General features: G+C 41.4%; 1 protein-coding gene across 1 annotated transcript; it reads right to left on the bottom strand.

Moving 5' to 3' along the window:
• Positions 1 to 641: 641 nt before the first annotated feature.
• LOC115419702 (nuclear receptor subfamily 1 group D member 1-like) lies at positions 642 to 11,062 on the bottom strand. Its single transcript, XM_030134651.1, has 8 exons — positions 11,044 to 11,062; positions 5,101 to 5,412; positions 4,903 to 4,991; positions 4,642 to 4,786; positions 2,667 to 3,247; positions 2,395 to 2,580; positions 2,057 to 2,267; positions 642 to 1,954 (listed from the first exon to the last, which is right to left on the bottom strand). Exons 1-8 carry the CDS (start codon positions 11,060 to 11,062, stop codon positions 1,758 to 1,760), a joined length of 1,740 nt encoding a protein of 579 aa, XP_029990511.1. The 3' UTR covers positions 642 to 1,757.
• Between the last annotated feature and the right edge of the window lie 848 nt (positions 11,063 to 11,910).

Here is an 11,910-nt window from a genome sequence, read left to right as displayed (position 1 = left end):
TGTTAAGAAATATTAAAATAAACAAATAAGAAACTGCTCTTTTCTGCAACTGAATCAAATATTTATATATTGAAAAGTCAATATGAACATGTTTATCTTTCTAACCCAGTCAAGACAAATCTAATAAAGAAATGTTCTGAAGGCCACAGTCATTTAGAGCAAATATTCTCAATATTCATACTTATATGTTGGTACCAGGCCTTCAGACAATGCGATAAAAGTGATGAGGGCTTCTCCCTATGCTGTCTGGTACCCCGGCTAATCGCCATTGAATCATTTGCACATGTACCGTACCTCTCAAGTCAACCTTTAGTGCAACAGCCATATTTGCATATATTTAAATAGAATCAATCTAAGTTGTCATTTTCTCATGGCTTTGCACAAAGTCACTGTAGGCCTGTGGCAAAGGGTATTACTTTGTATTTCTTGATATACTTTGAAATTATATTTGCTTGTTATCTCACTCTCCAAAATCAAGTGATATTTCTTGTTGGTAATAAAGCCCCTAATGGCTCTCCGACCTGGAGCATGATTGGCTGATTGCTTCTGTTGCTAGGCTACGGCTCCGTGGTATGCCTCGGTGATGCTCTAAGTGGAATCACAGTGGAGGAGAAAATGTAAAAAGATAAGCACAAGAAAAATGCTACATAACATTATTTAATAACAGTCCTCTATGTTACACCATTAAACATTTACAAAATATTCACAAGTTGATGCAGCCAGTTGACAATACATTTATTGTAATTATATATTTTCAAATAAAAAGTTTTTCAGAGCAAATGGTTCAAATGCTGCTGTCTTTTTGCAGTCTGTGGGGAAATCTTTAATGTGTTGTCAATGATGATGACATCATACAATAAATCAACACTAGCTTCATCTACATATCCAAGAATCTGCAGCCTAACAAGGGTAAGAACCGAGAATAAATGTTACATACAAAATTTACAACACCTTAACATATAAGCCATCAGATATGGTCTAAAATGACCAAATAGTTCTCCCTGATTACCGCATACAAATACAATGCAACATACTCTCATTTCTTAAAAATGTTATACATATCTCAATCACAAATGGGTGATTTTAATAAAGATTTCCCACACAATGACATGTTGTGAAAATAGCTTATGTCATTTCAACAGGACATATTCAAACCCTTCTGCAAACTATATGTTAGACATTTCTATTGCTATATGATATATTCTAAATGTATGGAAAGTGCATTTTACACTTGGAGCATGAATGTACAATAAGAAATCAATGTGAATGTTTGTACATGTTCCTTTTTTCTAGGAAAGAGGTTGTGCTTCCTTCTTGTCAGATTTATGAACTGGTGAGGCAGGACTGGGTCTGGAGAGGACTTGGTGAGGAACATCAGGCTTGCTCTTCTTTTTTGGTCCAGAACAAAATCTGTCTCTAACAAACTCCAGGGTAGAGATGATGATGATGATCGTGGTGATGACGGCTTGGTACAGAAAGTGGCTTGACTCAAAGAACCCAAGGAAGAACGCAGTCTTTAAGATTTTTGAAGTAATTCTGGAAGCAACTGTAGGGATGGGTTTGAGTTCAGGAGCCTCCACCTCCCACCGTGTCTTCATCCTTGATATTTCCCCAGTCCAGCCTCTCACAGCATCAGACTTGGCACAGCTCTCACCACAATGGTCCATCATGCAGAGGCCAGTCTCTGTGGCAGGTTGAACGGAGAGCACAGGAAACTCCCCAAAGCTTATACGTCACTAAGCTGTAGAAAATACAGCTCAAGGGTCAATGCGAAACGCTAAAAGCTTATCAGAGTGTTGGTTGTTGAGGGTTCGCAGGTCCGGCAGACGCAGCAGCAGCTTTGGGAAGAGGGTGCTGTCATCTGGGCGACGGCGGGTGATAAGGGAGCGGAGAGCTTTTATTAGATTCTCCTGTAGCTGCTCCAGTGCTCCTACTTCTACAATACCAGAGCGATCTAAAACAGAGAAAGGCAGGAGGGATTTAGAGCTGAAGACATGAGAAAATATGTGCACACAGAGTTGTGTTCACATGGTTCTGAATGTATTATGAGTCTTACCAGCAGACACAAGCACAACAGCCATAAATAGAGCCATCTCATCTGGCTCCAGACCCAAAGACCCCAGCTTCTCACTGAATTCAAACATGGCGTCCAGTAAAGAGCCCATGCCCAGAGCCCTCAGCGATGCCAGTGAATACGTCTGCCCGTTCAGAAAGGTCACTGTCCGTTCTTTAGGATCAAACAGTGAGCAGAACCTCACCATCAGAACCTGTGGACATAATAATACCAGGACAAGTCAGAAAGGACTCCAAGAGATCAGAATATTTCTTATACTTATTATTATTTCATATTTCTGGATTAAAGAGCAAATTCTTAGTTAAGCTGCCAGCTTGTACCTGGAAAGTGCCAGATTTGAGCAGCATGACCTGATCATGCTGGCTGAGAGTCTGGAAGCCTGGGATGCTTTTTGCAAACTCGACTACTTCTTTAACAGCAGGAGTGAAGCACTGTGAAAAAGACTCCCACACCTCCTGACTGGAGCGACTGGCTGGGGCCACGGGACATGAATTGAGAGGACACGCCTGGAGAGAGGAAGTGGAAGCATTAGGTACTTCATATTGACATTAAATTGAATTTAATTCAATGTGCACACAAAAATAAAACTCACCAGCACTTTAGCTCCCCCATTTAGCTTCCAGGGGCAGGTATTCTGGTTCTGGGAATCGCTGGGTAGGTAACTGTTTTGATTGACTGTGTATGACTGAGATGATAGGCTGCCAGTGACTGGACACTGATTCTTATTGGAGGAGAAGGTATACTTGGCGTTGTCAACATTGGTGTTAGTTGAGTTTTCATTGTTGTTGATGGCCACAGGGCAGTTTGTGGGGACATGGTAGCTTGATGTCAGGTTTGCCTGCTCCGGCTGAGCAGTGTGCTGTGTCTGGGTTGCAGTGTGTGACAGGGTGGGCTCCTGCGTCGGACTATTCTGGAACGTGGTCGTGCTGTGGCTGCTGTTGCTGGGGGCCATGATGACTGGTTTCTCGTCAATGTTTATTAAGCTGCTGCGGTAAGACTGCGATAAGGAACCCGCTCCTTCGTTGGGCTGGTTCTGGGGACTGCAGGGCGCATCGGTAGGAGGAGACACCTCCATCTCCATGGAAGCTGATTCATTTAGACTGTTCATGTAGCTCTGCATCTCATCCAACAGTCTCTGCTTCTCCCTTTTGGGAATACGCCCAAAACGCACAGCTGAGAATAGAAACCAAAAGAGAGCATTCGCTGTTAGCATTTACAGACATCAATCCTTGACATCACTGCCAGTTCTTTCCTAGCAGTACTTCAATGAAACACACACATTGAGGCGGTTACAATTCTTACACTGTCGAGAAACAGACCAGCTAAAACAAATTCTACATCTGACACTATGGCTGTAATCTCTGTGTGTGGATTACTAATCCACAGAACGCACACTTCTGTCTATTCTCTGTACACAGCTGTTTCATCACAATATGAACACTTGAGCCTTCATCTCATCTGACTGCTTCATCCTCCTCTCCAGTTCTAAAATCCTCCCTTCCCCCTTTTCAATACTGCACCTCTGCTGACAGTCCTATTTATAGTATGCTACACCACATCCCCCCTGTCTCCCTCCCTTTTGCTCTCCTGTCTTTTAGTTGAGCTCTCGCTCTTGTCTGTAGAAGTAGGTCACTGGGTCAACAACACTGAACATGATGTCATTAGGAAAGTGACAGAGTGAACGAGTACTGGAAAGGTCAAAAAGACAGGTAAGACAGGTATGTGGAGGCAAAGGTTAAGTTAACAAAAAATTCTGCACAGATAAGTAAAACATATATAAGTAACATAAATAACCTAGAGAACAAATGTTATTATCTTACCTGAGTTTTAATATGTGTGCTTGTTGATTTTAGACATGCCAAATGTGGTAAAAAGTCTGCTGGATGTGATTAATTAGCAGGTGATTTTTCACCTGCATTTTGGCTTTTTTGGGTCAACTAAAAATGTTTGCTCCAGAAAACCATGATTTATTATCACCTAGTTTAGCTATATCCCTGGAGATCAGAGTTCTGCTGTGAAAACGTGCAGTCGAGCAGATTAACTGGATTGATTTTATTTAAATCTTAAGTTAAACACTATAGACTTTAATGATTAACGAGCCTGAATAGAATTATTTATTGACAGTGTGTGTATAGATGAAAAAAAATAACAGGTGAAAGTGTACATCTTGGTGTGTACATGGGGTAATCTACAACTCTGTGCCCCAATTTCCCAAAACAAGCTATTTTTGTCACAGTTTCTTGATGACTGATGACTACTGGGACTCTCAGGTTCCTCTTGCCATAAATCAGAGAGTGGGGAAAGAAAAGAGGAAGACGGGGGAACTAAAGACAAAACAGGGAAGAAAGAAAAGAGAAAATCTACAAGAAAATAAAGTGACAGAATTTCCTGTGATGAGGAGTGAGGCAAGATAATGCTACTTTGACAGCATTATTCGCCCATTATTATGTCTTCCTACAAAGATGCTTTATGAAGATGTAACATCTGAATATCTGTATAACCGTTAAAGTGGGTCTCATTCAGCCATTCATATTTAAATGTTCTTTTATAACATTAACATTTCTCACCATCTCTGGACATGCCCACGGAGAGACACTTCTTAAAGCGGCAGTGCTGGCACCGGTTTCGGTTCATGCGCATGATGAGACAATTTTCATTCTTCACGCACATCTTGTAGTGAATATTCTGCTGAATGCTGCGTCTGAAGAAACCCTAAAGAAGGCACAAAAAACAAAAAGCGTTTTAGTGCATCTGCTGTGTTTATGTATCTCTGTATACTTTCCTAAAAAGCAAGGCATGACATTGTGTCTATCTTTGTTTAGTCTCACCTTGCAGCCCTCGCAGGCGTGTACACCATAATGAAACCCAGATGCAATGTCGCCACAGACCTTACACAGAAGCACCATGCCTCCAGTCTCTGTGAAATAGGAATACATCAATCATCAGACAGAGAAACAAAACAATCTACTGACAGGTACACATGCAGAAGAACACACAGGCTGCAGGTAAAGTGAGTGTGTACTTACTGGTGAATGTGCCAGTAAAACCACAAGGTCTCTTGGCCGCTGTGGGATGGTTGAAGGTTGCAGGTGATGCTGTTGTAATTTGGGCAACGGGAGCGTTGTTTACTTCAGGAAACTGAAAGACCATTTTAGGGGATGGAGTTCCTCCCCTTCGCTCCCCTCTCTGCTTCAGGGCCCCAATCTCCTGAAAGGAGACACCCTCTGGGGATGAAGGCTGCGAATGGGAGGAGGGTGACTGGGTCTGGTATCCACTTGAAGGGCTGCCAGGACTGGGGCTGGCACTACCAGATGAGCCAGCGTACAAGATAACACCACCTGAAGGAACAGAAAGGGGCAAACACTCAGTTCACTGATCTTCATCTGGGTCTTTTGTTCACATGCACAATATAAGTGAAAGTGTTGAGCAATGTCCTACTTAGAATCGGTGACTTTACTTGGCAGACTTGCACAAACAAACTCAAAACCCAGACCAGGCTGGGGCAACAGAAACGTGATCCACTGAATCAGTCAAAAACAAAATGTCACAGCCGGAGCAACAACAGCTCTGACCCAGTGTTCTGTATTTTATGTTCCATTTTATAATCTGTTAGATGATCAGTTAAAGAAAATATGGTCTCATCGCCAACGCCTGCATTTGCAGATATGAAATTGTTGAAATGCCACAAGAACGTCCTGTAAATGAATAATGGCCGGATACACAACACAAAAGCAAATGAATAGATGTCTGTCTACATCTGTGGGTGGAGCCCACCCACAATGAATATTCACAGTCATACTTGTATGGAAATATCAATATTAAATCAAATTGAAATATCTGATGAAGTATACCTAACAGAGGTTAGCTGTGTGTGGTAGCCTTTAAATATGATGCCTTTAATAACCCTAATAGCCTTTAAAGTATGTATCCCCGAACAAATATCACATGTGGTCCTAATGAAACAGAAAACATGTCTTCTAAACATATGTATATTTTTAATATATGTAGATATTATGGCAGTAAGACAGTAAATATGCCATTACTCAGGGTGTAACACATTAACATTAAGGAGAGTCAAAGGACGTTACATCAAATCGGAAATGCCCTATTACCCGTGAACATAACACTCATCCAACCCCCTTGTTTTGCAGACACTGTTCTCTGCAAGATGAAAGACTGCCCCTCACGTGCAGGCTGAGCCAGCCAGCTCGCTGCCTTCCTGCATTCAGCACTCACTCTTTCTCTCCTCCCTCCTCCTACCCCCTCCTTTCTTCTCTATAATCCACCCTCCTGCCTCCTCCTCCTCATCCTCCTCCTCCCTCTCCAGTTTGGCTCTAGGCCTGCAGACCCATCTATCCGCCAGCCACCTGACCGGGAGCTCACATGGACTCTTGACACAGTTCCCGCCTGGCTCACAAGGCTCTTTGCGCAGTCCCGTGTAGACAACAGCACCAGCACAATAACAAGCACCAGGGCAGATCACGTTTGGAATAGAGAGAGCTTTAATGCTGTGACTACAGACGTAAAAGAAAGCAAGCAGGGCACGGCAACCTCAAGTGTGTGCATTCCTCAAAGCCACAAGAAACTGTACAGAAGGTTATGTACAGCAGTCACGTTGCACATTGTCACTATTCTGACACATTAAAATCATTTTGCTCGGGGTTTAGTCAGTTAAGGGGAACACCTAATTGGGGATTCATATCACGCATGTAGGGTGGGGAAACCCATTTACACTAATTAACCCATATTTAAGGCTGACATAATTATGTTAGTGTTAAAAAATCTAATAAAACAGTTACAAGAGTACAAATTATACTGTTGGAGACAGTTTACAGAATTTGTGCTCATATTGCTGCTTCCTTTTTTTTTTTATTTGCCAATAGATCAGTGTGTCAGGTGATGAAATACCCTACTCCAGAAGTCTGCCAACCTGCCTGTTTCCCATGCCCTAAAATTGCACGCTTAACATTCTTTGTTCATAAGCTGCATTCCTAAACTCACATTACCATGATCATACTTGAACTTTGGTCATTAAACACAGATTTTCATTAAGCAACTGTTTTTTTTTTTTTTTTTAATCGTAATCAGACTAGATATCAAACATCTGCTCTTGTCAGGCCAGCAGGTTAATGTACTCAAGTTAAAAGTTGTCTTCTCTAGTCTGGAGTGGAAGTGTTGTCTGAAGTAGTATGACTATCCCTGAATTGTCTGTTTTGTCATTCTTTGCCCATTTGTTTGCCAGGACCTTGAATCATCTGAGAAAAGCCTCCCTCTGCTCTTGGGCGATCTCTCCTTGAGAAAACACGTGCTGCATTTCTGTTTAGCTCTAAGTGCCTCCTTAATTCCACTGCTTACACGTGTCAACAGTGAATACAAGGCACTTTGGGCTGGATGTGGTGGCAGCTCCAGTGTCAAAGAGGCTTCACTTCACATACAAATGTAACATGTGCAGTTTCCTGTGTGTTTGTGTTGGAAGAGATAAACATGTGTATCACCTGTAAAGGACAGGGTCACACCCTACTGCCACACTAACTCCCCACCCCCTTTCTACATTCACCACCATGTCTCCACCCCTCTGGGATCAAAACATGCCATATTCTAATGCCTCATAAGCATTTCCTGGAATCTGGTTTGACTGGTTGCCAGACTAAGCTCTGGGAATATTGCCCTTTTGTACTAAGGCACAAGTAGTAACATGTGACCTGTGCATACATAGAGAGCTATAAGAACTACAGAGTAAACAAAACCATCCCTCCCTCTGCTCACACTCCCTAACTTCCCCTCTCATGGACCATACATGCAAGGTAGGCCAACTGTATGAACATCACGCTCATATGACGCCTGGGGGGAGACGCCCCCTTCTTTCATGTGAACGTTTACAACTGTGCGTGGGCAGGAAATCTTGCTCCACGTGAAGCAGCTTGCCACATGTCAAATATCTATTTACAAAGGAGGATGGTGCTTTGAGAAGTTGAAAATTTGCTTTACATCACATGAATTTCTAAGTGGTCTAGTGATCAAACTCCACTGTTGGTCTATGTTGAACTGGGGTTTAAAGAGTTTTGTGTGTGTAAATGTTTAAAAAGGGTTTTACATGTAGGTCTCACAGGTTCACACCATTCATAGGACAAACAGACTATACTTAATCCATTGATAGAGAGGCTATCAATCATCCAAATCATGCTTGGCTCTTAATTTGATTATGTTAGGGTGAGTGATCGTCTGTCACGCACACAGTCACAAAGAATCCGGTTTCAGGATTGGCATCAGATCTCAGTGTACCATTAAGCTTATCGTACTTGCTGGCAAGTCTGTGACGTATTCATGCTGTTAAAGTCTCATTCCAATTATGTCTTCTTTACCCGTAAGACTGCAAAACTGAGACAATAATTATACTTTTAGGTCACAAGGTCAACTCTCTAGTCCCCAAGCTTTCAAACATAACATCAGGTGAATAAATGTCATGTTGCCAAAGTCATGTCCATTAGGAGACACTGTGCTACACAAACATTTAGTTATTCAACAATATAGTCACATTCTTCACTAGGTTTAATGTTCAGTCAGTGATGGAACAACCCTTTACAGCTGACTGCATTTGCCAGGTAGGAGTAGGAGTACTTCCTGGAACCAAAATGAGTTTATCTGAGGTGAAAAAAAATTTATATCCAAGGCAATTTCTTTTTCACCAGTTAAAATGCCTTTATTGTTAAGGTGTGGTCATATTAGACAGAGTAAAATAAACTGTGACGCATTTCAGCAGCAAGCCTTCGTCAAGGACTGGGTTTTATTGGGTGTAATATGACCGATTCATTACAATAAGGGCATTCTTACTGCTTAAAAACAGAGTGACATGGACTTTCCTTGGATTTTTATGACAAAATATCGTACCTAGAGTACGATGACTAGTTTGACTGAATTATGTGGATATTTAATGACCAGACAGTGACGTCAACCAGACTGAATTTGTCACATTATAGCCAACAATAAATGTGACTAATGTTCTTTTATTTTGACTGTAACAATAAACAAATAAATAATAGAAAATAGGACTCTGCAATCTCTATCTACTGTTATTATGATTATTATTGTTATTATTATTATTATTATTGTTATTAATAATAATAATAATAATAATAATAATACGTTTTTACAGTAATGTCTATACCTAAGGTGATTTTTCTTTGACCTAAAATAAATGTGTTAAAATAGGCTAACAACAGTACAAAATCCTTTGATCATTTTTAATTTTATTATCTTAACATTCAGTCTGTTTTGCTTTTACTCCTCTATATGCTAAATATTCTTCAAATGGCATCCTCATTGAGTCCTAATTAAATAAGATTTACTTTACTTGCACTTCTCCCTGTAAATGTAGCTTCAGTTACAGTAACCAGGACGAGTGAAGGGCAGCTAAACCTCTCTGACCCACTGACCAATCTACCACTGAATAAAGAGGAATCCCCGTGCGGGCTGGGCGCGAGCTTCGTGCGCGCGTCGGAGAAGACCAACCAAGGGGCGGGTGCCTGGGAATCATGCGCGGCACGTGGATATTGAGGCTGTATACACGTGCTGTCGCTCGAGGCGGGGTAGGTACGTATTAAAAAAAAATCAGGCGCATGATTCCCAACATTATCACGACTGCCGTTTCCCAGGATGCACCGGGCGGACAGCAGATGAAAAGATAGGGCCGTTGGAGGAGGATGCTTTAATAATTCACCTTCTGCTGCGTTTAATGTCTGTCTGACGTTTGAGTTCCGTGGTTGTGTTTTGTCTATTGTGAATAAATTACGCATTATATAGCTGAATTATCCACTGAGTATTAATCATGAAGCTTTAAACTACAGCTTTATTTTTTACATGTCTGTATTACTGCATAATGAGCTTTTACAACACAAGTCCCTCTTTATGCTATTAGTTCCAGCGCATTAAAAGGCTTGTGAATGTAACAGATGCTCACACAGACAATTATATTCTGATCTGAGTCATGGAGTTACCAGGAAGCTGCTATTGACTCGTTTTATGCGTAAACTAGAACAGCTCTCGACTCATTCATCATAAACTCCCACCACACTGAGATCACGCTTCCAGTCCTGGCAGAAGTGGATGTTTACTTCAAATACTGCTCCACAAGTCATGGTCAGTACATGAATATTTGGCACCGGCTACTTGTTTTGACTTTGTGGGCGTGACTGTTCCTTGACATAGCCAACACATGTGTATAAGGGGAGGGGGGGATGTTCAGCCCGAGTAAATGAATCACACAGTTGCAGCTAAGTAACAATTCACTTTGTAACTTCAGATTCATTCTTTTACTTCTGCGCCTGCGTCATGGAAAAACGTGCCAAAGTGAGTGAGTCATTTACGAGATCTTAAACCAAAACGTGAGAGATCCATATGAGATAGGAGGCTACAGGCGACTCAGTGTGCCCGATCAGGGGGCATTTTGGGTCTCGCTTCACGTGAGTTTGTTTACATGCATAGAATCAGGAGCTAACAGCCAAGACTGATAAAAGGGGTTTCCTTTTATTCCTTATCTTTCACCTTGTAAACTACATCCTGCAGCTTCATGAGCACCTGGAAAGATGCCATGTACAACATCGTTAAATCATAGTTAACAATCACTGATTGCATTTATTATAACCCCAAATTACACTTTATATATATATATATATATATATATATATATATATATATATATATATATATATATATATATATATTTTACTATTTACATTTTTTTTCTCTAGCCTACATTCTTTATGGCACTGCAGAAAAAAAATCATTATAATCATTATATATATCATTATAACAGCAGATGAAATTATATAAAAAGACAGTTTCTCTGATGATAATATTCGATGTAAGTGGACTATCATTTGTTAAAACTATGCACCATTGCGTGCCTCATCTAAAATAACTGTGGCATAATTTCCCCAGACACAATAAGGTACAGTATGAAGTCGACTTACCACCTGGGCTGTTTTCCATGTTTCCCAATCGATCGATGCCGCTGTGTTGCTCCGTGTTGTTAAATTGTGGTCGTTTAATGCTGGACTGGCTGCCTCTGCGTGCCACCGAGGAGTTTCGTTGATACAGGAGAAAGAGTCCTGAACTGCCAAGGCAGAAAGAATGTATCCCAAAGCTCAGACCAGCAGTGTGCACAGGGCATTGGGGGGTCTTGCAATAACAAAAAAAAAGAAAAAAAAATCCGGTCAAAAAAAATATTACAAATAAATAAATAAATATATAAAGGTAATTTAGAGCAGATCCAAATAATTTCCGAGATGAAATTACGCGCAGGGGGAGTCTGTCCGTCTGCAGAGCGTGTACCTAACAGTAAGAGCAGCTCATGGGTTCTCTAAAGTACAGAACTGCGTGCCATGTACAGTCACCATCAAAACATAACAGTGGAAGTAGTTTAAACACTCCCCACTCATCAATAAGCAACACACGTCCTAAAATAACCAGCACGTTTTCAGGTGTCTGGGAAATGTGACCAGCCTTTTTTTTTTTTTTTTTTTTTTCCTCCTCGTTCTCTTTTTGTGCGTCCCTCAGCCGCCTGTTTGTTGATGTGTATCAGGACGTCTCTCTCTCTCTCTTTCTGTCACGCTCTCTGAAAACATCCCATCCGCCTCTTCCCCTCACGCCCCCACTCTTTTTTCTCTTCCTTACTTTTTCATTGGCGGAGAGCCCCGCGTGGAGACGGCACATTGGGCTCGTTCGACACTGGAATGCTGCTTTAAGCTCTACAGCATGTGCGCATGGCATGTGAGCTCTCGCTGCCCTACTGACACACATTTTATGCTAATGACTGCCTGGGCTCGGCCGCGAGGGGA

Source organism: Sphaeramia orbicularis, chromosome 5 (genome assembly GCF_902148855.1).
Source record: "Sphaeramia orbicularis chromosome 5, fSphaOr1.1, whole genome shotgun sequence".
Lineage (NCBI taxonomy): Eukaryota > Metazoa > Chordata > Actinopteri > Kurtiformes > Apogonidae > Sphaeramia > Sphaeramia orbicularis.
Note: the sequence above shows the minus strand (reverse complement) of the source record. Positions and strands in the feature narration are given on the sequence as shown.